This window comes from Anser brachyrhynchus, assembly GCF_964034855.1.
Source record: "Anser brachyrhynchus genome assembly, chromosome: 5".
Classification (NCBI taxonomy): Eukaryota; Metazoa; Chordata; class Aves; order Anseriformes; family Anatidae; genus Anser; species Anser brachyrhynchus.
Genome location: NC_137699.1, coordinates 5,459,040 through 5,485,719, shown reverse-complemented (window position 1 = coordinate 5,485,719; position 26,680 = coordinate 5,459,040). Strand labels below are relative to the sequence as shown.

General features: G+C 36.8%; 2 protein-coding genes across 5 annotated transcripts in view; both read left to right on the top strand.

Annotated features, from left to right (window-relative positions):
- Nucleotides 1-24,799, top strand: part of LOC308196621 (harmonin-like) — a gene marked incomplete at its 3' end in the record, with an annotated part of 45,077 nt that extends 20,278 nt beyond the window's left edge. For 2 of the 4 annotated variants that reach the window (XM_080595870.1, XM_080595868.1), the window contains exons 14-21: nt 1,256-1,380; nt 1,800-1,876; nt 18,836-18,877; nt 19,187-19,240; nt 19,387-19,486; nt 20,817-20,926; nt 21,622-21,677; nt 23,406-24,799. In XM_080595870.1, the coding sequence (XP_080451996.1) occupies nt 1,256-1,380; nt 1,800-1,876; nt 18,836-18,877; nt 19,187-19,240; nt 19,387-19,486; nt 20,817-20,926; nt 21,622-21,677; nt 23,406-23,418 (577 nt within the window). Of the gene's footprint in view, nt 1-1,255; nt 1,381-1,799; nt 1,877-18,835; nt 18,878-19,186; nt 19,241-19,386; nt 19,487-20,816; nt 20,927-21,621; nt 21,682-22,559; nt 23,375-23,405 lie in introns of those variants that run through there. The other 2 variants (XM_080595871.1, XM_080595869.1) reach the window with 2 other exon arrangements.
- LOC308196632 (harmonin-like) lies at nt 1,968-18,820 on the top strand. Its single transcript, XM_080595893.1, has 5 exons — nt 1,968-5,378; nt 6,309-6,425; nt 8,318-8,554; nt 10,512-10,568; nt 12,115-18,820. Exons 1-5 carry the CDS (start codon nt 5,292-5,294, stop codon nt 12,352-12,354), a joined length of 738 nt encoding a protein of 245 aa, XP_080452019.1. The 5' UTR covers nt 1,968-5,291; the 3' UTR covers nt 12,355-18,820.
- Nucleotides 24,800-26,680: the final 1,881 nt, after the last annotated feature.

Below are 26,680 nucleotides of genomic sequence, written 5' to 3'. Positions count from 1 at the left end.
ATAAATTCAAAGTGAGCTTGAAGTTGAATGTTTATTTTAAGAGTATGTTATAGCGTGTATATAGTATAGTTAAATAGTATGTATAGAGTAATTTAAGATTGAAGAAGTTCTGTGTCTCTGAACTTGTTTGCTCTACTGGCCACTACATGTAATTTTAACAGAAAAGAAGAAATGTATCCTGGAAGGAAACACATCAAGGACGAAACAGAAGAATATCTAAAGGGATGGAAAATATGCATATACTCAGGCACTTAATGACATATCCACTTAGTTTATTTTTTAAAAAAAAGGCAACAAAAAAAAAACAGGTAGCTCGTTCAGCCTGTGAGAGGTACACAGTGTAGTAATAGCCTTTTCAGCCTATCATAGTTCTGAAACCCAAAGCTGAGTAGATTTAGACTAAACTAAGGCTTATGCTTTTAGCATGTGATATTAGTTGTCTTGAGTAGAAATTTTACTCATAAATTTTAAGTAAGCTTTTGCTTTTTGAGGAGAGCTTTAATTAAGTGTTGCATTGAAAACAGTAAGTTTTATAACCTGTCCTATCCAGGAAATCAGATTTTTATTAAGTAGTGCTTTGACCACATGTGGATATTTTTAAAATTTATCTTAGCTAAACTAAGGATTAACAAGAAAATCACAGTATAAATAGTCATATATATCTAATACCTGGTAAATTTTGGCACCATATGTCAATATACCAGTTCAGGACTAGCTAGAGCCAAGAATAGGCCTTAGGCCACTTAAAGACACCATATGTGAAGCTCTGAGTTAATAAATTACATGGCAGTACTGTTGTGACATACCTGGGATTTTCTGAATTTTCCTTCAGACTGCCCTTTTTTTTTTTTTTTGGATCATGGTGCTTTTCTAGGTACTTTCTGGGTAATTGTCTTGTTCTATGAACTTCTTTGTCCTGAAGTGTGATAATTTCTTTTTCTAGAATACTGAATTTAATGTGTTTTGTGTATCAACTATATTTACACTTCTTTTTCAGGGGAGTCACTTTTTAGTGTAGCCTAGGGCTGTGAATGCTCATTTTAGTGTTTGAACTTACTTCCAATAAATTGGAAACAAGTGGTTAGGTTGGTCAGTAAAATGACACTTCATGAAAGGAATATGGTTTGGGAGAAGGGCATTTTATGATGCTTTATCTTAAAGAATAAAATAATTAAAAGTAAATAATTGTAATGATTTTACATTAATGTTGTTATTTATATAATTAGAATTAGTAACTGCACTTTTTTCCTTATAGGATAACAGCAGAGGAAGAAAAATTTAAAAAGGAGTGGGAAGAAGACTGGGGGCCTAAAGAGCCTCCCAAATCTCTAAAAACTGTAACTGCAGAAGTGCACTCTGCCCCTCATTCTAAACACAAAAGTAAGTAATTTATTTCAGTCTGCTTTTCTGGTATTTATTTCAGACACAACATCAATGAGCTGTATGGAATATATCACAATTTTATGTCCAAGCCAGCTAGAGATGATTTACTGATTGTCAAGACTGCAAGCATGTGGATATGTGTGATAAACGTATGTAATGGCTCTTAGTTAGCAAGTACCTGGCTCACAACATTTACACCTGCTCTAACTGATGCTTTTTAACAAGAAAGTTGGAAGTTGATTTGATTTAAGCAGGACCTCAGTTCTTTTCAATTATGTGGAAAAGTATCACATTACTAACTTCTTTTATTTCATGGAAACTCCTAGTCACACATTGCGGATCTCTTTATTTCATGGGAACCTCCAGTTAGACTGTCGTTTCTATCTCCTCACTCCTTTCCTCCTTTGTTTCTCTAGAAGATTTAAAGGGAGTTGCACATGACCAACTTGACACAGATGACGTGGATGAAGTGATCATGAAGCAGGACAAACAGGTTTGCTGCTCAGCCTTAACTTCCTATCCTGATTCAGATTCTTCCTGTGTTTCACTTCCTCCTGACAGTCAGTCTTGATGCTGAACCCATCATTTGTATTTGCTAGGTAGGGCAATATGTGTGGTCCTTTGGTAAATGATGAAATGTTACAATACTATTGCTGTCACTGCTTTCTAGAGATACCTTGACAAGAATACAAAACGTGTCAATCCTAAGAAAAGATGGATTATACTTGGAACTGTGTGTGTTGTTAGTGTTTATTATGTAAAATTGTGGTAATGGATTATTTTGTATGATTTTACTTAGCTTATTCTAGGGAATGGAGCTTTTCTTTCCTACTCAAATGCCACTGTGTTCTGCCACAAGCTTGAATGAGTTTGAATACCTGTTTGATTTTGAGGCGGCTTGTTACAACTAGTGTAAAGTAAGACTGTGACCATAGAGACCTCAGCAATGCATATGGCTGTATAGTTCTATACGAAGCTTACTTATTGCATTTTTTTTCACTTAACATAAGGTATGTGTATCAGTAAATAAGGATTATTTGTGACTAAGTGTACTAGCACAATCGATCAAGAAGTGATCTAAGATCTTGTCATGTAATATTGAACCTTTGTTGTGCCTTCAAATAAATTTTAATCAGTTGCATATCAGCAGGGATTGATAGGAACCAGTCCTTGACTTTTTTTTTTTAAAGAAGAAAACCAAAAACTTTTCCTTTACCTTTTTGTAGCTTTTGGATGGTTTTATCGGTATGAAGGAAAATTTCCCACAATCCGCAAGGTACAAAGTTTGATAAGTAAGCTTGTTTGCTGTGCATTTGCATTTTAATTCCTTTTTTCTTCTCTTTCTCCTCTTCCATTAGAATATACCAGACATTACTTAGAGATAGATGCTTCTTCATTTCATGTGCACAAGTTAAGACACTTTTTGGAATTTTTTCTTCTGAATACTTTGACCTTCTTAAGTCCTGCCAGCTGCAATGGGAATTGTGTGTACTTCGCAGAAGGTGTTCAGCACAAGTGCACATTGCATTTCTTATGTTTTCCATAAATCCTCAGAATAATGTTCACAAGAAAAAAAGCCTCAATAAGAGGCAAAAATTCAATGGGAGTGAAGTATGTGCTTCCCAATTATACAAATATCCCGGTGAGAGGAGGGCTGAAGGCAAAAGACTTTCAGGCATGTGTATCACACACTGAGCAAAAACAACAAAAAAGCTTTAAGCTTGATCGAATACCTCTCATCTAAAGAGTTGCCTCTAAAACATTGTGATTTCACATTACTTCAATTCCAAATAATACTTTATTCCTACTGTTGCTTTATTCTCTTTATTTCTTTCAGTGCATCTTATAGACCTTATTATTTATTATTTTGACATTAATAGAGCATAGGAAATAGCAGTGTACTCTAACATTTTGTGCTGCTAGTGACTGTAAATCATCCTGGATCTGTAACGTGTAAAATTCAGTAAACTTAGGAATTATATCTGAAAAATAAAAATATATATTATGAAAATTCAGCCTTTTCACACAAATAGGTGATCTTCTCAATGGCTGCTGGCAAGCACGGTTTACAGAGCCTCCAAATAACTTTTCATATAGTAATGAAGATCGATCACAGTTCCTGTTGAGCTATACTACACTGTATCGACTAGAAACTTGAAAAGATTTATTTTTAATCTTTTGCTTTTAGAAATATTTTTAAATATGGAAAAGGTGAATTATCATCCTACTGCAAATTACTAATCAATTTTTTTCTGTGCACCTACGAAAAACAAAATTTTACTCCCTACTTAAAATGTCTTTGGGACGTGAACAGAATCCATGGGGAAAATGGATGGAAAGGATGACTCATCCTGTAGTAGCTGAATGCAGTGAATGCAACTAAGATTTGTCTCATAAACACTGATGTTCTGAAACATTCTGGCACATGTACTGCTTTGTGCGCATTTATATAAAGTAATTTTTCAAATGTTGATACCTAGCAGGTTGACCTGCCAGGTGTTATGTTTCATAGACAGTCCTAAATGTATCTTACAACTCTTTAGAGGATAAAATGATATCAAAAATCACTACTAAAGTATAAACTAATTAGCTTTGAATAAGACATGCCAGCAGAATGATGTTCATGTTAAAACATTAGTGTGAAAAGATGAAAGTGTGACAATTTTAGTTTTTTATTTCCAAAGATTATTGGTTTTCAACAATAGCAACACTTAACCACAAAGCAATAGACAGCATATCCCTGAACTCTATACTACAAAGTTCTAATTACTTTCTTGACTGAAAGTAACTTTTGTAGCTGCCAGGAAAAATGTTTGCTTTGTTATTAATGTTACACAAAGAAGGTGGGAGGAAGACAAATAATGATATGTAAGGTAAAACATGGTCATGCTTTGAATTCCTAAAAACCCCTTTGAAAAGTCATTAGCTAATGATAATGAGCAGAGCAAGATCAAACCTGAATCTTAGCCTCTTTGGGCATTGGCAGTAATTGACAATAAGCGGCCAGGCTTGTTGCCCTTCTGTATTTTTTTCAGTACAACAAAGAGAACATGGGCTTTTCAACATGAAGTAGGCCCTAATAGTACAAGTTGGAGAGAGCAGCTGAAATGTGACATCGTTAAAGTAGAAATAAGGAGCAGGGTATATTTCAAAAACAACAGGAACACAGGCTCCTAAAAGACTATGAAGAAGTTTTGCTATTTGGTTGCATTAGACGTGTAAAATTTTAGAGTTGCGTTGTGCTATATTAGTTATGCACATGAGTAGATTTTGTGTATTGGATATAGGGACTGTTTGGTCTTCATGATGCAGGGTTCTTTCCTGGGAGTGATTTAGTTGCTCCACTGATTGAAGCCTTTCCTTTCCACCTAATTTTTTGCATGAAGGCATGCAATGCTGTGTTTAGGATGTATGAAGCATGAAGGTTTTTTAATCATAAAACGGTCACCTCTGTGCATACATGAGCATCTGTCACGTGTAAGCAGTCAGTCTTGTATTAATGTAAAAGTGACTGAACAGAGAGATGATAAATCAAGATCTAACCAAAACTATTTGACTATTTGAAGTTTTGTAGTGGACCTATCTGCCCTACTGTTGTAGCTTTGCAGAGGAAAAGTTGAACCGTCTGATCTTGTGTAACTTTAATGACTGTGTACAAGCCCTCCAAATAAGGTTGAAATTCCAGCAAATTGCTGGGGAAATTGAGTTAAGATTTGCTTCTAAAAGACTAGCCCCATACTTGCAGTGTAATTCAGTTTTCAAGGCAGGCACTCATGTACTGAGCTTGAAGTTTGCTGTGTTTTTAGTTTATGTAAAAATTTAATTTAAAAAAAAAATCCCAGAAAGGGAAAGAGCAAAAGAAGTCAAAAAGTGACAGTTTTTGTGAACAAAAGAAGAATAAAAAGGAAATGGAGTTTGAGCAAAGACTTGCCAAGGAAAAGGAAGGAATGCTGGAGAAGGAAAAGCAACTGAAAATAAATCGTCTTGTGCAGGAGGTATGTTGTATTCTCCTTTCAAGTGCAAAATTCTATTGAAAGAAAATGAGCTGCCTCTTTAGTGGAAGTATCTGAGGTAGGACATTCATTTAATTATGTTGTTGTGGTTTAACCCAGTCGGCAGCTAAACACCACACAGCCGTTCGCTCACCTTCCCCCCTCCCTCTCTGGGATGGGGGAGAGAAACGGGAAAGTGAAGCCTGTGAGTTGAGATAAAGACAGTTTCTTAATACAGGAAAATAATAATAACAACAATAATAATAATAATGTGTACGAAACAAGCGATGCACAATGTGATTGCTCACCACCTGCTGACCGATGCCCAGCCTATCCCCGAGCAGCCGGCCCCCCACCCCGGCCAGCCACCCCTATATATTGTTTAGCATGACGTCAGATGGTATGGAATACCCCTTCGGCCAGTTTGGGTCAGCTATCCTGGGTCTGTCCCCTCCCAGCTCCTGCTGCACCCCCAGCCTGCCCGCTGGCAGGACAGAGCGAGAAGCCGAAAAGTCCTTGGCTTGGTGTAAGCACTGCTCTGCAACAATTAAAACATCAGCATGTTATCAGCGCTCTTCTCATCCTAATCCAAAACATAGCACCCTACCAGCTACTAGGAGGAAAATTAACTCTATCCTAGCTGAAACCAGGACATACATCAAAGATGATAAAGAGTAGAAAAAATGCATTTCTTGGGAACAGAGTTTTTGAAATGTTTGTTTGTTGCTGTGGTCAATTTTTGTCTCAGTGAGGATACTTTTTATTGAGTGTCCGTGTGTAGTAATGAGCTTAACAAAAGACAGCATAAGAGGAAATCATTCTTAAAAGCACAATTAATTTTTAAAATAATTTAAATGGCATCTCATACTTTTGAAACATTTGTGTTGTCACTATACCTCTAATCTCTTTTTGTGAACTGATGATGTGGTTAAGGTATCTGAAACAGAACGAGAAGACCTGGAAGAATCAGAAAAGGTGCAGCATTGGGTGGAGAGACTTTGTCAGACACGGTTAGAACAGATTTCCTCTGTGGAGAATGAGTCTCCTGAGGTAAAAAAAAAAAGTTGGCTTTCTATATATTGTGTAATCTCAAAGTAACTCACTAGTTTTCTCTTAAAAACAACAGCTTTTACTGGACAGAACTGAGCCAAAACCTGTCTTCCTCTTTCCCTCTCAGCCTTCATTCTAAGAGGGAGGAAAAAAAAAAAAACAACAACCTGTCAGCAATTGATGTTCCCATAGCTTACAGGGATGATGTTATTTGATAAAGGTCACTATACTAGTGTTTTTAGTTTGTCCATTTGAGTATGTTATCACCACAAAATTAACAACTTCATCAGTTTGTGAGCACTGTTAGGGCTTGGTGGGACGTGCCACCAAACAACCTAGAATTCCCAGCTGTGTTTTTTCAGTGCTATATGCAAATAAGAACATTACTAATGATGAGTTCTTGAATGCCTGCTTGTATTGCATGCAATCATAACTAATAAAGGGACAGGTTAAGAGAGTGATAAGGAAAAAAAAAAGTCCCAAAGAATAGGGGTGCATTTGTTTGTTTGTTTTGTTTTGTTTTTATTTTGTATTTTAAATAGTCCCCTCGAATGAAGGAAGTGGCATATAGTGATTGTGCTTTAGAGCCACGTGGCTCTACATGTGGAGAGAGGCTTTCCCACTGTCCTGCTGCATTGGCTTTTTTCCAAGCACAGTTGCTTCCAAGAGGAACACTGCAATCTGCTGAATTCCCCCAGGGCCCCCAAGCAATTGTAACCACAAAGTGGACCCTTTGGGAACACTCTTAGACAAATTTCCTTCAGGTCAATATGGAGCAGCCCTGAAAAAGCAGATGGTCCTGTGCTCTTCCTGGCCTTAGGCTTCGATCCATTTGGTTCTTCAGTGAAGGTCACCAGGACAGTGAAATGTTAATGGTGATTTTTTTCTCACTGCTTAACTTTGTCTGCCTGGGTTCTACCAGATCTTTGTCCTTCTTGAGAAGGAAGAGATAATATTGTAGATTAAAGTCATCGTTCAGAGCTCTACCTTGATTTGAGACAAACACTGTATTTGCTCCATCAATTCTTCTTTATATTACATATTTTTCAATTGCAATTCTCCTACAAAACTACCCAAGCAGTTAAACATGAAGTAAAACATAAAGATGTAATGCTTCTGAGGGGTAAATACAAGTAGACTACCTTTGGGCCTGATCTGCATCTTGGGTACAACAGCACTCCAGATCTGTTGTACTCTGCCAAAGAAATATGTATGCTTTTTAACACCAAAGGGTGAGTATGACAGATGAGATCTAAATGTCAGCAGAGAGATCCACTCAGGGGAAGTATTGTCAGATGAGACTAAGATGCATGTATCTGTAGAACTGCTCATCTTTAATATTTCCCAGGCTGAGTCTACATAATAGCAAAGAGACTGTCAATTGGATTTTCCTAAATACCTAAGTCTGGTCACTGATAGGCATCTAAAGAAAATGTTAGCAACTCTAATATGTACAACAAATGTTCGCAACTCTAATATGTACAACCGTTCCTTAGCCCTGCAGACACTTTCTCCTAACTTTTTTGGGGGGTGAGCTACTTGTTCTGTTCAAACTGTGGAGTTTGCTAGCCTCATTGTGAGTCTGGTGTTAACACAAATTAGAAGATTCAGACCCTCCTGACAATCTGAACTCCATAGCACCCAAAACTGTATTTGATAACTGCTTAGATTTAGTTGCCCCTCTTAAGATCTGGTTATGCTTATTGTAGACTGATCCCCTTTCCTCTCCTTTCATAGGAAAACTTTTAAGTATATTCTGTGTGCAAGAAGGCAAGAGCTTTTGGTGCAGGATCAGTTAGGCTGAGTGATGTTCTAGGATTTGCCATTAATTTCTTCAGAGCAATTGCAGGCAGATGAACTGTTAAGGCAGATTTCTGTTCTCTTGAGAGCAGTTGGCAAGTGGACGTCCTTCGGCATCTCCCTCTGCCACATCAATGCGGCGGTTTGCCGGTGGCCTGCAGCTTCATACTACAGATCTTGATGACATAAATTTAGATGAAGTTGACAAACAAGTGGCACCACCTCCACCCCTGCCTGCTGTTACTCCTGTATCACCAGGTCATCCACTTCCCACATCCAGTGTTCCACTTTCAAGAGGTCCGGCGCTGGCAGTACCACCAGCTTCCCAGGTGACCTCACTATCTGTTTGGATGCATGTGCCTCTACCCTTCCCCTGCCTGGCCTCCCTTCCCTGCTCCATCACTCACTTGGTCCATTGGATCTGCCCATCTGCCATATGCAATGTTAAAAGGAGGGAGGTGGTTTCCTTATTTCCTGCTTACTGAATGCACTTCAGAGGCGGTTTTATTAATGCTTATAATTCAAGTCCAGAGGGGTTTGCTCTGTCCTCCCTGCATGCGTTGCAACCCCACCACATGCAAGTATGTTTGGCAGAATGTATTGGTTAAAAAGACTATTCAGACTTGCATGTCCCATTCTACACACACCACCCCCCCCCCCCCCCCCCCCCCAAATAAAAAAAGCAATGGCATGCAGCAAATCTGATTCATACTTAAATTTGAGAAAATTATCTTTTTGGTGAAATATCACTATTATGAAAGTGTTTTAAATGTTATCAAATAGCTTTGTTAGGTGAAAAGATTGGACCAAGGAAATTAGGTTGAAATTGCAAGCACAAACTTTTAAAACCTCAACACAATATATCAGTAAAATACTTTTTAATGAACTAGTGTTACTAATCTTTCTGCAATTCAGGTTTGCTGACTTTTTATGGACACGAGTTTTGGATTTCTTTGAAAAAACACCTTTCTCCATCTTACAGTCTCAGTCCAAAAGAGAATCAAATATAAGAAATCTGGTGCCAGATCTTGTTTTAGGAGAGAAATGGCAGCTGGTGCTTCATAATTCCCTTTGCTGAGCACTGTAGTGGGATTCATATACTCCAGTTTGTGTAGCAAAAGATTCTTATGATTGTTTCAAACAGCAGAAGAGAGTTGCATATGGCAACTTCTTTCCTGCATGTTTTTCTGCATGACTGGATTGGATTTAAATATATTTATTTATTTATTTATTTATGCATGTTTATTTGGAAATACTAGACTTAGCTTTTGCAATATTTTGTTTGTGGTGGGAAAGGATATTCAGATTATTCACTTTTTAGGGGAAACTGGCAGATTATTTTTGTGAATAATTGCCCTGACATGAACTATGTATCTTTCCTTATAAACCTAAGTAGACCTCTGATAGTGCTTCATCTTATGTGGTTTACATGTCTGAAGTGCCAAGAATATGCTAGCTCCATTGAAATGGAGATGTCAGATGCTCTTAAAGATAACAGGTTTTCCTAGTTATTTTAAAAATAAAAATAAATGTCTGTGATACCACACAAAAGTGTACAAAACACTAGTATTCAGAGGAGAAATGTTCTCCTAATGCGAGCAGAAAATGCTGAGATTTGTAGAAGTAATATAGGAACTGCCATACTGGATCTGACCTCAAGCCCATATATTCCAATATGTTTCTGATAGTTTTTCATTGCCAGCTGTTTTAAAGGTAGATAATTGGAGAATAATTAATAAAAATATAAAATAATAAAAAAACTAGCCTTCAATAATGATAAGCTAGTTTTCACTAAATATAACTAGCAGTGTATATGAGGAAAGAACTAAGTTCTTAATAAAGTATTAATACTGAGCTAGAGTTGCTTTGTTTATAAGCAAGTATCAGATGTAGTAGTAAAATCAGAAGGTGGACAATTTCTACTTGCTGCTTTTTAAAAGTCAGTTTTTAACAGCACAGAAACAGTTTATCTGACTTCAGCAATAAAAGATCTTGTATTTATGCCTGCCAAAGTGAACATTGAAGAAGACTTGTTGTCCCACAGAGACTTTTCTAATATTACTCAAAATTGTAAATCTTTATGGTTCTAACTTTTTTTTTTTCCCCTAGATCATTTTATTTCAAATTCAACTCTAACAGATACCTGACAAAAGGAATGAAATTTCTTGTCAAGTATGTTCTTGGCAACTAGCTATTAAAATATCTGGTGTAAACCGATCTGTTTCTCAAAATTATTGGCAGCTATATATTGTATCTGAACCCAGTACTAAGACTGCTACTGTTTAGGTTGTAAGAAACACCTCCCATGTTGGAAAAGGATCTTCTGTGTCAAGCAGTCCGCTGGTATGTCACGTACTGTTAATTATGAATGTAGTTTTATGAACTTCCAATGTAATGCTAATGTAAAGGAAATGTCAAGGTTCTCACTCTGCATGGCTAATTTATTTCAAGTTCAGCACTTGCAATCATATAAGTGGATCCACTGCTGTTTTACGAGATGCCTAATACCAGGTAGTGGAAACAACTCATAATGATCTGAAGACTTCATATTTCAGCCCTTTGGCCATATGCAGTCAAAGTTTGCATGTTGCATGCTAAGTCTGTATGTTTCAGAGCATAAACATGTAAGCCTTCTTCTGTCAAGACATACAAAGGGAGCTAGACTGACCTTTATTCTAGGTGCTACAAAGCAGGCTTTTTTTCTGAGAAGAAGAATCATTTGCATGATAACCGTTTGCCGTGACTTTGATTCAGGATTGCCAGATGTCAGTTTTCCTCATTCTGAGGCACTCTAGAAGTCTCTCTCTAAATTGTGCGACTGCAGGAGAAAGCATCCAGTTCCAGTGTGACTTGAACAAAGTTGATATCTGTGAACCTTCTTGTTCTTCTGAGATCAAAAAGTTTAACAATATATTTTGCACGGGAGAACAACGTTAATTGACGGATGTCCACAGGGACTTCCAAAGACCTGGTTCCAAAACTTTTTTTCTTCAATTTGTTGAAACAAACAAAATACACACACAAACAAAACAACAACAAAAAACCCAACCACACACATTCCCCTGTTTAAAAAATGGCTTAACCAATTTACTGGAAGTGATTCAAATACTTTCAGAAGATACAGCTTGTACTATATGAATGATATCTGGAACGGATCACATTTCCTATGAGAAACATTGACAGGAGTGTGCTGAGAGTTGCTGGGGTTAAGTCAGAAACTAAACCCACAGGGTTCAGTTTTGAACTCTTTACTTGAATACAACTATGCTTGACGTCAGTGGGAGTTTTGACTTAGTAAGAAGTATGGAATCAGACTCATGGCTAGTACGTGATGCATAGTGAGATCTCAAATGGCTCTGGATAACTTTACTTTGCAGAGTCAAGGGGAAGTAATTAGCATAGCTAGCCCTTATTCTTAACTCCAAGCAAGTTATCTTGAAGTTACTTATGTGGAAAGCTGATTACTACAGTCCTGGTGAATTTCACATTAAATAAATCCATTTAGACACTGGTTACAATTTCATTTCAGGTTCACGTTCTTCTTACTCTCAGTTTTAGCATTTTTCTGCAGTTTCTCATTTAGTTCATTGCCTTTATGGGATAAATGCCAAAAGCAGGGACGAGAATTTTCCATAATCTTGCTGGTGAAGCCAGAGTTTAAGGGGAAAAAGCTACTGTTTGGATGCAAGAGAAATTATATTTTCATTTGCTGACTTTGTAAGTCTCTTAGTTAAAAATTCCTTAAAGTTAAAAAAGACAAAAGTCTTTTGTTGTTTTAGTACCATTAAATTAATTACCATAAATTATTTATATTGGAGCATCTTGGTGAAATGTTGTTTTTGCACAAATTAAGATGTGAATTGTAATTTTCTTAAATTAACCCCTATAGCAACTTGCTCCAAGTCCACCCACCCAGCGACATCCAGGGGTACCAATAGTCTCTAAACCAGTCATGCTGCATCCTGACCCAAACTTTATGGTCAGGCCAACAATCAAATCTGAGGCCCTGGTAAGCCTTTTAGTCCTGGTAAGCCTTTTAGTGTGTGGTTTTGTTTTTCTGAATGCTACGGTACTGTGGGATTTGTTGTTGACTTCTCAAAGAGGCAGTGCTTGTCTCATTTTCTGCTAGCTGACATTCATTTAGATTTTCAAGTGTTCACTAATGGTAAGTACAAAAGGGTGTCTTTCATTCTTTTCATGATATAAAAGTCAATCTAACTGACAGTATTTGTTCTGGGGTGCATAATTCTAGAGCAGTATTAGAATCTTACTCTCCATAGGAGAGGCTGCACATTTTATTTTTTTCATTTGTGAGCTGGTTTGCATTTTTATAAATCATTGATTCATTTGTCAGAAGTGAAATAGTAAAAAGTTTATGATGTTGAATTTGTCGTTTGTAAATAGTCATGAACTTGAAATGTATCTGTGGATCTCATTCTTTTCTTTCCAGAGCGAAAACTTATGTCATTATATCTTATATCAGTATCAATAAACTTGTAATATAAGTTATATCAAGAAACTCATCATGTAGTATTACTGCAAAGTTGACTTACAGTCAGATTCTGTCTTCTTTTTTTCCCCGTACCTGTTTCAAATGTAAGTGAATAAGAAACTCTTAGGCTAAATATTCTTGGACCAACCATATAGCATTTTCAATATTTTTTTTATGAGGGAAGGTGAGCTATGGCTTCCTGAAAAGAAGGAAATACTGCTCTGGCAGGTGATAAGTCCCAAATGACAGCCTGAAAATTCATCTAAGATAACTAATAATTGGTCTATCAGTTATAACATTACTCTTAAGCGTAAACATGACTTACTCTGTTACAATTAGAGTTGTAAGTTATATGCATATGTGTAGACATGTACATACATATATGGTTATAAGAGTAAGGTGGTATATTGTATCATAAGCTTTCTACATGGTGGAAAACATCACATTTGCATTTCATTTATTTAATTAAAGGCTTGTGCTATATCTGACAATAAACGGTGGGCACAGTATTCCTAGCTGTATTCCATTAAAGCGTGATGGATTTTTTTGTTTATTTACATAATTGTTGCTCTACTTTCCCAGATAGAGTTTGAAAAGATTCAACCAATATCTAGTTATTGTTTTTTCCACAGACATACTTGTCTTGAAACTTCTCTATTATAAATGTATTGAAAAGATAAATGAAAGCAGGTTCTTTAAGTTGCTCGAGAGAAGGTAGGTACAGGAGCTGAAAAAAATTCAGGATCTATCTAGTTATTTCCTTCAGTTGTGTACAAGGAATTCTCATTTTGATTGTAATGAGTAATTCATTATCTCTGCAATTTGGAATTTCTTAGAGGAGGAATAAAAAGAGTAAAAATCATAGTCTACAGTTAATATAACCAAACTTTAGAAAATAAATATCTGATACACAGATATTGAATAGTATGGAAAAATTTGGTGAGATGTTTGTGTTTGTTATCAGGTAGTCTTGGTACAAATTGGAATTGTTGCCGTTTATTGTTACTGCTTACAGTTAGTTTGAAAAACTAGCAATAAGATTCATCTCCACAGGGAAATTTCTTCTGATATGTTATGCATGCACATTTTCCAAACCACAAGACTGCTAAAATGTTTCAGATATCAATCATCTTGGTCATCTTGGTTCCTCACCTGCCTTATGTTAGCTGGAAGATTACAAATTTCACTGGGAGGAATATTCTGTTAGGATTGAGAGAAACATCAGTCTACAATTTGTTTTTTGCAGACCTGTTACCTCTTAACTCCATTTATGACTTAATGTTGTAAAGGTTATTCATTCTGGCTGCAGAGGAAGCCACAGTAGTATGTGGAGTAAGACTTTCATTGATGTTGTTTTGCATGAATCCTCTTTACTATATAATATGCATAAAAATAAAAATACAAGAATAGGTTTAAAAAAAAAATAATCCTGTTGTCTGAAAGGTAGTCAGGCTAAACAGAAGCATTGAAGTCTCCGTTGTTACTTAAGTCTTTATATTAACTGAACTCAGGCCAGGATTCTGAGGTCTTCTAACAATTAATTAAAATGAAATTATTCTCTCTTATAAATAGGGAAATAATGGGTGAGAATTAAGCCTTGTGTGGTCTTGAATGCACAGAGCTCCTCTGGGTCAAAATCAGTGTGAACTTTGTGGCTTTGCAGTATTTGGAGTGACTTGCAACATGCTCATGGCAAAGCTAACTAAGTTTTGGTTCAGAGAACAGGAGAGGATCACTATGATTTCGTGATGGGGTTTTCAGAGAGGCAAAACCAACACGAATACTAGTATCTGCTCTCCCAACTATCACAAATGTCCTGCTGTGTGAATGAGAAGGCTTTGATGCAGGTGCTGCTGCTAAAGTTTCCCTCCTCTCCTCCTTTGTGGTTGGATACAACATTTCTGAAAGGAACAATGAATATTTAAATTTTTCTTGCAAGATATGAAACTTGATTATGCAGGACTGCAGTCAAGGAACATGAGACAGATTCTTAAATACTATGCAGTAAAATGTGGTGATCAGAAATTTCAGTTATTGCCAATAGTTATACCATCTGTGTTGAAAAGGAAATAATTTTTTTTCTGAGTGGGTGGAGAGGGGCTGAACAGTGTTGTTGGAGATCTTGCCAGACTTGCCCAAACATCCTTCAAGATAAAAACTTGATTCCTAGCTCAGTTTTTAAGTACACGCAGACCACAAATTTGTTATTAATTCATGAGTATTCATGTTTTTCCAAGTAATGGTTATGGATACATGCCACTGATAGAATCATGAATGAAAATGATGGATAGTCATTTGTTTTAAAGCGAGTTGAGTCAGGAAATGTAAACGCCATAGTTCAGTATGTAAGAAGACATTCTTGTATGAGAAGACTCAAATAAGTTATTAGATTCAATGCAGTGTTTTGAGAGGAGGCCAGAGTGCTCTCTATTTTGTTTCTTTTTGGTTTTCTAGCTTATTTTATTTTTAGAAATCTTTTTAACATGATGTTCTGTATTTCAAGTGATTCCAAACTATAATACAACCATTTTATTAATAAACATTAAAAAAAAGACTCTATGGGATTAAAATTACTAAAGCCCAATACAATAAAATAAGTTGCAGCAATTATTGATATTCTGAACTTTCTTGTAGCTATCCAAATTGAAAGAAACTGAAGTAAGACCACTCATAAATAAATTAGTCAAATAAATTCAGTAGGATAGTTTTTAGTAGAATGAACCTGTTCTAGTAATTGATACTTAAGTAATTGCTTGTTTCAGAATAAACCCAATACACATAACCTTTTGGCTCATCAACTTCAAAAGGAATTTAGTGTATTATAATTCACCCTTCAGTATAGGAAATCTACTAGTAGGAGAAAAAAAATGTTATTGTTATAACGTACATATATCATGAGGTTTTGATACTTTGGAAATCATTGGTCTAGCATTTTGTCCATATTTTTTCAATTAATTTTTCAGAATCATGCAGCGGAAATCACGGCACAATTCTCTAGAAATTAGGGATAAAATGAGTCATGGAAATTATCTTTAAGAAATCTTGTGGTATGGAAATGAGAATTACTTATGTAGTTCCTTTAGAATTCTTTCCTCTTTGTATTTGTTATCATTTCACTGTGTGTGCTCTCATTTTGAAATGGTGTAGGGAACAAGTATTAAAAAATTCAAGTGTGATTTAGTCCTGAAACAAGAAAAGAAAAGCAGTGAGATTATTTATGATTAGATGTTATTTATTTACAACAAGAACATAATATTTGGTTTGGCAATTTTCTTTCTTTTGCAGCCACAAGAGATGTTTAAAAGGATGGTGGTTTACAATTCGTCATTTAGATCTAACAAAAAACAAGTAAAATAATATTTTCCGTGTTTTGTGTGGTACTTGTGTTTTCACTGAGTGTAGGTTTTCTTCCTAATCCTGTTGCTGAGTTTCTAAAACAGAGGATATAAAACAGCCCTAGTGCATGAAAACTGCTAGTCTTGGTAAACTTTCAGTGTGTGCATGTGGCGCCTGCTAGCCTAGGCGGATGAATAATGAGAGGATAGTAAGTCCTCCAGATTGAAACATCTTGAAGCTACTTATGTGGTTCGTGCAATATTTAAGATCGTATTATATTGATAACCGATCTGAGACTGGGCAATTTTTTCGCTATTCCTAGTTTTTTTTGTCTGTTAACTTCCAGTTGCAATGTTTTCTGTAATAAAATAGTTTTAGCTTAACAAATAAAGCTATTATCATAACATAGTAATTGGTAGGAAATCAGAGGAACTGATGGTGGAAAGTACCTATGCACGTAGCCTTTCCTCATGTTGTGTAGGATTTTTCTACCATATTGCTACTTTTATAGCTTTCCTCTATGCAAGTTTGAACAGGCGTAGTGGTGTGCTTTCATTCTCCCTCTTTGGTTGACTGTTCTGTGGTTTAAGAGATTGTCCCTTGAAGTGAACAGTGTGCCTGATTTCTCTGTTGCTGTTAAATGTGCCAGTTCCTGTGTGAAAGCAAGCTAACCTAGATGTGTTGTCATGTTATGTGAAAATGCTGGGGCACAATTGTGAGCTCACAGTGGTAAAACATGAAGATTAATAATGAATTTTTTCTTCTCTTACTGTTTAGTTTGAGTTTTTCTTGATATTTAACATTGGTCAAATAATAAAATCATTTTGTAGGCATCTTTTCTAGACAAGTGAAATAGTTATACATAAGAAGGAAAATACAAGATGATTTTTGACAACTTCAAGGTTAACCATAATGTATCCTACTGAAAATCATGAATTAGGCCTGTTTTGTAGGTGTAGTCAAATTAATACAAAAATGCTGGCAAAATGTCAAATATTTTAAGCTTCCATTAGTCCACATAAAACTCCCACAGACAAACAGATATATGCTGTCTTACTTCAATAGGATCCTTCAAGTGTGCAGGGCTCCATTTGAGAAGGTGGATTTCTATGTACAGATCCACCGTTGAGGAAGTAACTCAGGCTGCATAAGCTGGAGGCTTGTGTCAGAAAGGAAAACTAGATTTGACTCAGACAGCAAATCAAACTTGGAAACTATTCAATTGAAACTGAATATTAGTATGTTTTAATTCTTCTTTTCGGTTTATTTTGGTCAGGTCACGTTTGTTATTGACTGTTGATGCCAGAAACTTCAGTAAGCTGTGCCATTGGCTTAGGTGTTTTATTTTCTTTTCGTTTTGTTTCCCACCCCAAAGTATTAGCTTCAGCTTCCATCTAGAAGTCCGGACAGATAGTTGTTTCACTGCAGCCAAATGTTTTAATGTTCCATATTCTACTAATGTGCAGTCCTATGAACGTTATTGTAAATCAAGAGTGTTCTGTACTGTTTCCCTGAGATGTGCTGAGCAGTGGAAAGTCGGATCAGCCCCATGCTTTCCATTCCATGTTGCTTGGTTCATTAGCTGCTGCTTGGTGCACACTCTCTACTCTGTGAATTTCTGATGCTCCTTTCTGGGAAGATTTGCTGCCATTCAGAGGACGTGTTCATTCTATTATGGCTGTATTTGTACGCTTACTGGATTCAGATCATATCATTTCTTTGCAGGTTTTTTTGTTGTGGGGTTTTTGTTTTTTTCTTGTTTAAAAAATGGTTTTCCCAGGAAAATTTTCTTCAAGGGCAACATCTGTTTTTCATGAGGGTGACCTGGGACAAAGAGTTCAATGACTTGCTTTAGATTACATAATGAATTAGTGACTTGGCTGAGATTAGAGTTTTTTTCTCTAAGTTGTTTGCTCTGAGACCATTTATGTCTACTTCAGCCATCATTCCAGAGATCAATACAAATTCATGTGTTCAAACTATTAGTTGTTTAGGGTGTTCTTTATTGTAAAATGTTTCTCTTGCAGTTGTAGTGATAGTGCTCATAATATTGATATACTTCCCAAATTCATGAATGATTGTTTTTTCCCCCAAGATGAAATTCTACTCTTACTGAAGTCTGTGATGAAATTCCCATTTATTTAGTAACTCAAAGTTGGCAGTTAACAAATGCAGTGCAGGCAAACCTTATTTAAATGCTAAATAAGATGTGGACTCTCAGCTCCCAACAGAACCACATGAAAAAAATATCATTTTTTGTCCTTTGCTTGTGATATGGAGTCAACCTCCTGAAACTCCACAGACAGGAGGTGAGAAGGGTTTCTAAAGAGTCTGGTCCTACAACCTAGACACCATGGAGCAGTGTTGGTGACATGCCAGTCAGAGTCTGTCACTTCTGCCTGTTTTAATAGTACCCAACACATGGTGGTAGTCCCAAGAAAGGTTGCTCAGAAGAGCATGGCAGAACATACCTGTCTGTGGTAGATTTGTCCCTTTCTGTCAGGTGTGGAGAGGAACTGCTGAACTGGTAGAGTAGTAAACTGTTCCTCAAAATTGCTCCATAGTATGGCCAGTTCAAACTGCTAATGTATTGTAAGGACTTAACATGTCTTCTGACTGTCAGGATGGACTCTCTGCTACCTTTCTGTGTTTTTCTGCCTTTATAATCTTCTTTCCTAGCTTACAGAGTTATGTTTTCTCACTAATAACTAAAATTGAGCTTTTATGTTAAGCATGTACATGAGCCTAATGTTTCTACAACTGAGTATTGTTTTATTCTCAGGGCTTCCAGAAATATTTGGAAGACTTTGATCCACATTCAATGGTAAGGAGAGAATTAAGATATGTCTCAGTTTAATATAAAATACACTAGGAAAAAGAAACACGTTCTTGATTTTGGGGGCTGGGAGGGGGTAACATTCTTGCTTCATGTTTTGCTGGGACTTGACCATTTGTTTCTTCTAGCCCTGTTGAAAGGGAGCTTCCTTACGTGAAAGGATGAGCTAGTGTTCAGCTCTTCCTCTAACACTATTTTAGAGGAGGGAAGGGTCCCTTTTCACCTGCAATCTACATAGATGAGGTTAATTGTTTTATGTTTCCAACATGGAAATGAATAACCATTTTCTTTTCACAGTTTACCCCTGAGCAGATTATGGGAAAAGATGTACGGCTATTACGCATTAAAAAGGTAAGTACTATATTATCTATTTATATTTAGAGGGTTGATGTAATCATCTCATGTATGGATACATCTACTGGGAAGAATGAAAGATTAAGTTCCTGTTGATGGGAAGAATTAACAGCCTTTTCTGAACTGAAATTCTTGTTTAATAGGAAGGATCATTAGACCTTGCAGTTGAGGGAGGAATTGATTCTCCCATTGGAAAGATAGTAGTCTCTGCCATCTATGAGGGTGGTGCTGCAGACAAGCATGGTGAGTAACAATGGGGATCTTGAATGCTGCTGCAAAATGGCATCTTCCAGTGGCTGAGTTCTTGGCTGACTTTGCAGTTGTTGCTGGTACTGGGAAGCACAGTTAGATTGCCCGAGGCAGCCAAGTTCTGTCTCAGCTCTAAGGGCACCTCAAAGAGAGGCTCATGGTTTGAAGAGTGCTGCTTAAATTTATAAAATTTACGTAATTATTGACAATGTTTAAGAAGAAATAGTCAACCCTGCTGTATTTTCATCATAGCCAAAGTTTCAGTAATGTGACCCAAAAACGTAGAGCTGTTCTCTTATTAAGGACTCCCCCTTTTTTAGTCAGATATCAAAAAATGCTGGTTTTGTTAATTCAGGAAACCTAAATCTGGTCTCCATTATTTCTGATTTCCAAAACAATTACATTTAGAGGATTTCCATGTGCAAAGCAGTTACTAGAACATAAGCTATTGCTTAGCTTTGTTCTTAATGCTACTTTCAATAGTAATTTGTTTTGTAAAACATCTGGCTTTACTCACAAAATCTAACTAAAAGCCAGAGCATTCTGGCTTACAGCTTAGCTCTAGAAGCCACGAGAATATGCCAGCACATCCAGGCTTTTCTCCTGGGAGCCAGTCTCATCCTTACCTTGAGAACCCTGGTGATGACCAGGTAGATGGACAGGACAGTATCTCCTTAGGTTGTTTTCTTTGACCTTGTCCCAACCACAGCTAAGTTGAAGTCATCCTTGCTGTGAAAACATCTTAGCCACAATTGCTTATTTCAAGTGCTTGGTTTCTCTTTGACTTGTGACTATTGTGGGCTGTCCCCTTATCATATGTGTTGTCCCCTCCCCAAATCCAGTTCCAGTTACCTGATTGTCCTTCATTCCAGATTAGCAAATCAAAACCAGTTCTGAGAACTAAACGTTACACATGCTTTTGAAAAGGAATGACAGTCCTGCAAACCCTTGACAAATGCCACTTAGACATTCAGGTATTTAAGTAACGCTGCCGTTTTCATAGTGGTAACAGACTACAATTAACCACAGTTTATGGGGAATATAGGTGGATTACACGGACTGGCAAACTGCTACTACAGAAAATCTTACTGAACATTCTTACAGCTCATAATCAATAAGAGAAGATTAGAGTGACTCGTCCATGCCCACCTAAAAATTCCTTTTGCCTTTGCCTGTAGCAAACCTTCTTGTCTACGTCAAAATTCAGTGTAAGCCTTCACATCTAGTTAGGATGCTTTTCATTATACTCAGTACTGCATCAGAGAAGTCTGTCACAGAACTTATTTTGGTTACATGTACGTATAATGTGTTGGTCTGTCACCAGGAGGCATAGTGAAAGGAGATGAAATACTGGCTGTAAATGGCAAGATATTAATTGACAGCAGGCTGGCAGAAGCACAAGCAACTCTAGCAAAGGCTTGGAACATGGGTGGGGTAAGTACACGGGAATACTTTTTCATTCTCCCTATAACTTTCATGATGTACTCTTGTCTTTCATGACATTGTCTCATGAATAGAAACAAGGTTGGAAACATCAAAAGTATGGGTGTGCCATGCCACCCAAGTGAGTTGAAATCTGCAGCAAATGATGGTATACAGCAGCTCTGAAAATCATGCCTGTAATTTACTCTGAAAGTTTATGGCATTTAGCCACATGTCAAGATTTGTATTTAAACACATTGCAGTCTGAGTGTGTATAGTACATTTATCTGTAGAATCTCTAATACTGAAACTGACTTGGAAGCTGATAGGAACTTTGATAATAGCTTATCTAATCTTTGATTTCTTAATGTACAAATGACACAGCACTTAAGCTAGAATGAGTGTCTTCTCGGCAAGAACTGTATTAATTACTATGATGACCAAATACAGTATGCTACTTAGAATGGCTGTTTTTTTAAAGCTTATTGCAAGATCAGTGGATTTTTCTTTAATTTCAGGATAGAAATCAAACAGCTCAATCTTGAAACTGTGTTCCTATACAAATATTTTATAGAGACCTGTTCCTTGTGGTTTTCCAGGAACAGATTGCTTTTCTGGTTATCTATCTGCTATTCCATAGTAGTCCGTTAACCACCTCTAAGAGGAACATTTAGCAGCACACATGTGCTTGTGCTTTTTTGTTGCAGGATTGGATTGACTTAGTCATTGCAGTGTCACCTCCAAAGGAATATGATGATGAAATGTAAGTGCATAAGCTTTCTTTGTCTGGTGATCAAAAGGCTAGTAACAGCAGTTTATACAGTTTGCTTTTTATTGGACAGATAATGCCTTAAGTATTTATTTCCTATGGACTACATAACCTTCTTCATCACATGGTTGTTAATTAGTTAATCATAAGTAGCTGTCATGCATTACAGCAGTGGTTCCCAGAGTTCTTAAAATGGTGAATCTCAAATTAGTATTATTATTTTTATTTTTTTGAGAAATTGGTTGGTAGTTTACTATGATGCCATGAATCATAATAGGAAGACACAAATGCCCATAAGCATTCTTCATCAAACCCAAACATTTAATTCTGTGATGGGATTTTTTTATTTTTGTTGTTGTTTGATTGCTGGGTTTTTGTTCATTTCCTTTTTTGGGGGGGAGGGGGATTTTAAATTAGATTGCAGTTACTATCCTGGACTAAATCAACCTAAGTGTAAAATTTTCAAAAGGGCTAAGTGACTTGTCTGTCTTGGCAATTGGCGACATTCACGGAGTCTATTTTTAAAGATAATCTGCGTAGGTATGAAACAAGACACCGTGACATAGTCTGATATAGGTATCAAGTTGATACAACTTGCCTTACTTTGAATAAAGCTTCAAAAGCAAGACCAATGTTTTCTAGTTTGATTGAAAGAAAAGATTTCAAGATATCCTTACTACGAAGGAAAATGGTAGAGGAAAAGTTTTCTAGTTAACCCTGAATCTTGTTCTGTGTAGAATACCTATTATGAGTTGCTGTAACCCTGTACACAGTTTTACTGGCTAATACCGACTGAAGACTGCTGTAAAATTGTTTAAGCTAACGAGTCAGAAAATAACTGTTATTATTTTTTGTTATTATATCTTGTATATTTAGCCCTACTAATCCCTCATCAACAGTCAGTCCGAACACACACAAAAAGGTTTTTGAAGGCAGTGCACCAGTGTACAGACAAGGGTACCTCCTGCAGCTGTAGGCACTGCAGTGTCCCCTCATGGTGAATAGCCAGCCCTGGGTTAACATGATTGTCCATTTTGAGGCTGTATTGTTTTTCCAGCATGTGCCTGCCGATGAATTGCATGCCACACTCTGCTTTTGTTCCTGGCATGCTGGAGTGTTCTTTGGGCTTTTGCCATGCCTGTCCTATTAAAAAATAAATTTAAAAAAGAGTATTTGTAATATCCCTTGGAGGTCCTCTACAGGATTGGTTTATCATACGCAAGACTATAAAATGAATAGGCCCTGCCTAAGCAATTAGGATTAATCTAGTATTTTTTTCTTATCTGTGGACCACTGCTGTGGCTTTGTGAATTCATAAATAAGTAATTACTTCATCGTTAAGGCTTGTCCAAAGAACAAGTTTGCTTTTGTATCGTACGACAGTGTGCTTCTGAACAAGTGTTCACAACTCTTTGGTTTTCACTGAAGCTTACCTACACTAATTTGTCACTAAATTAGGGATTTGGCCTAAAATTATCCTTGCTTTACAAACTCAATTTACTATGTATGTTTTCTCTGTACTTTAATAGCTGTAAGTAGTCATAGATCTCTAGAAAACCAGGGTAAGATATCTTATTTGCATGTGGTATTTGTGGTCTTCTCAATTGTTACTAACAATACAAATCAAGATTGTCCAACTGAGATCTAGTTAAATAAAATTGTGCTTGCCAGAAAGACAAAAAACTGTACTACCGCTAACAGCATCTGTTTCCCTTTTTTTAGGACATTTTTTTAAAGTACGGAAGGTTACACTTAAGAAATAGTCTTTTTCCTGCAGACACCTGCTGCTCTGAAAATTAATAGGATATCAACAGCCACATAAAATGCATTTTTATTTGAAAGAAATGTGAACAGTCAGATCTGGAAGTTGAACTAGAGACTTCATGTTCTTCAGGTAATTTGAGTAATTTCAAATCATTTTGTAGACATACACAAAGAAATTGTAAGCGCACTGAGAAGGACAGACAGTAAGCATAACTGCATCTGTGAGAACTCAAAATCAATTTTTCTTTATTTTGGGAAGACAAATTTTGAAAATTATCTTCCAGTTTTCCCAGAAATAAACACCAAAATGACAAATGAAGATGGAACACAGATGTCTGTTCCCACATGCAACATTTGTGATTACACGTTCACAGGCCAGTTTGGGTGTGAGAAAGCTTATATTTTTACTCTGTACATAGTGATTTTCCATGGGGAAGTGGGGACGTATATGAGTAATTTCTGTTCTCACTGATATCCTTGTAGCTCTCTTAATGTCTGTTTCTGTTGCCCAATTGTGAGTTGTTTTGATTATGAAAATCCTGCCTGTAGAAGGGCTTCTATACCAGTTATACCAGGAGTGTGAGCATTATATGGATTAATTTTGGTGATGCTTCTATGGTATAAAGAGTCTTCTCTACCAGCAAAGTAAATAGCTAGCAAGTAGTCCAGATAACATCATTATGTGTTGTCAGTTATGGTACCAAGTATTGTGTTGGTGGTAAAAATTAATCCCTCATATAGTCAAGGGTGGAAAATTTCAGTCTGGTTCACAATCTGTACTTAAGTACTTCGTTCTCAGTGAGTCTACACACAAATAAATTTGCAGTCAGTAAGAGTAACATTTCACCGTTCGTTACTGTTTTCTGTTTAAGTAACTTCCTCCAGACCATAACATCTATATTTACCTGAGTTTAAATAAGTCTGATTACAGTTGTAGATGTAGTCATTTCTTTATATTGTCAAGGTGTCTCCCTGGAAATGTAACAGTTCTTCTTCCTTCCTCGGATCTGCCAGTTTGTATACCATTTTTCATAGTGTGTTTAGATTTTTCTTATCTGGACTAATGAGAGCTAAAATTTAAAGTTCTTTAGCATATCAAATTCCTGCTGAAGTCTTGCCATTTCAACATTTGGAAGCCCTCCTTTCTGTAACACAGGAGAATAACAATTACATTCCTGAGAAGTCTGTATTTGTATGGAGATAAACAATTATGTTGACTTCCTTTGTTTTATTCACAGTATTGTTCCAGTATGCCAATGATGTTGTCTGGCAGGGTACACATGTTCAAGTTTTCAACATTGTAACACTGTAACTCTCCCAACTAATCTAGAAATAAAATCATATATGCCAAATGGAAGAAGTCGTCCTCTTTGTTTGCAGGTTTGTACGCTGTAATAATAGTTAATCAGCTGAAGTATATAGATTTCAGTTGATCTTTTCATAACAGAGCCATTTGCAACAAAATGCCAACCATGGGGAATTCGAAAGCAAATTTGCTTTGCAGAGGAGGGAATTGTCAGTAGTGTGAGCTGCAGTAACCTTTTACTGGGTTTTTATATGCAAATCTGGTCACTTGGTGGTTGTAATGCTGCCGAGTGCAGCTGCTCCATTGTATTTCCCTTGTTAGATCTTTGGGTGCATCCACCCAGAGCTGTAGACATCCTAACCAAAAGCCTAATCCAAATGCAGCAAGATTAGCACTAGAGGAGAAATAGAAGCAGGATGTACTCCTCCTCCTGCTCTGGCTCCCACTTGCCTACATTCTGCGACCATCTGCACTGTATGACAATTCAGAAGAGTGATGCTATCAAATGTTCTCTTAAGGGATGCTCCGATGCTATGTACCAGCAAACAAAGCCACAGTAATGCACCAACAACGAACTGCAGCCTGCAACCAGTGTTCAATAGTGCTAATCACTGTCTTGGCACGTAAGAAACAACATGGAAAACTTAGATGGTAGAGATGAGAAATACTTTTCCTGACAGGTTTTTTTTCCAGAAAGAAAAGGAGCACAGAAGACTGAGCTGAGAAATCTGTGGGAGTACCAACAGTTGAGTTGTAGCCTTGCTTCTTAGCTTTATTTGCTTGGATACAGCTTAAAATGCACGAGAGGCAGCTGAGGAAATTACTTCACATATATGTAAGAAACTGTTACGTTGCATGTTTACCCTATGTCGAGATGGCTATGGAAGGAGGTGGTGTTAGAAAAACGAGACTGACACTTCTGAAATCTCAAAATGATCTTACACCATTAGTCAGGTAGTTATTTGCTTTATTTCTGCCTTTTAGTGCCCTGGGACTAAATCACATCTTTCATTTGTCAGCTAGCTCAAAGAGTTGGACAACGCTACACAGATTTGAGGCAACTTCCCTTTTGGTTCCTTTGGCTTTTATGAGCAGAGTGTCCCAGACATAAAACATTAAAACAGCTGCCCATTTGAGTTGCCACTGCATTGTTTTCTGGTGGCTGTAATAGTTGCTGCATGTGCCCATGCCTCGCTCCTGTTCAATCAAACCAGCTATGAAAAGATAATTGTAGGGTAAATGGGACTTTCTCTTTTATTCAGCTGATGCTTGGTTTCCTTTGGGAGTATGGAAACTCTGATCTGATGCATAAAGCAGGAAGAAGTCCAAGTGCTTCACTGACAGTATCGTGTGTGCTTCTAACTGCTTTTAACATAAAATGCTGTTTTTTTATTTTTATTTTTTTTTTTATTTTCTGTAATCTCAGAGGGAATATGTTTAGTTTCTCAGAGCTGTTTGTTTGGTTAAGATGGCTAAGACCCACTGTCTCTCTCTCTATGGGATAATAACCCAGAGGAAGAGTTTCTCAGAACAGTTAACAATCATTCTCTCAGGAATTTCTTGGCTGCGTTAGTCACGGACTTGTCTTCTACATACCCTGACAGTTGCTGAACTGGAGCATGAATTACACTAGAGACTTGTGACTTCACATCTGCTCTGTGAGCCTGTGCGTGCCTGTAGGCAGGCAAAAAAATTCAAGCTTTATGGATCAGAACCATGGCACTCGTTACAGAATAGGAAATACCATTGTTTAGTATTCATGGACACTAGCATTGGGAAGTCTTTGATCTATTTATTACTGGCACTCCATCAATTTAAGAACTTACAATTTAGCCATTATTTATCATATAACCATGGCATCTAAGCAGAAGTACATTTCAAAGAGGTTATGGTTTTTCTAAAAGCTGTATGCATTTATAAATTTGTA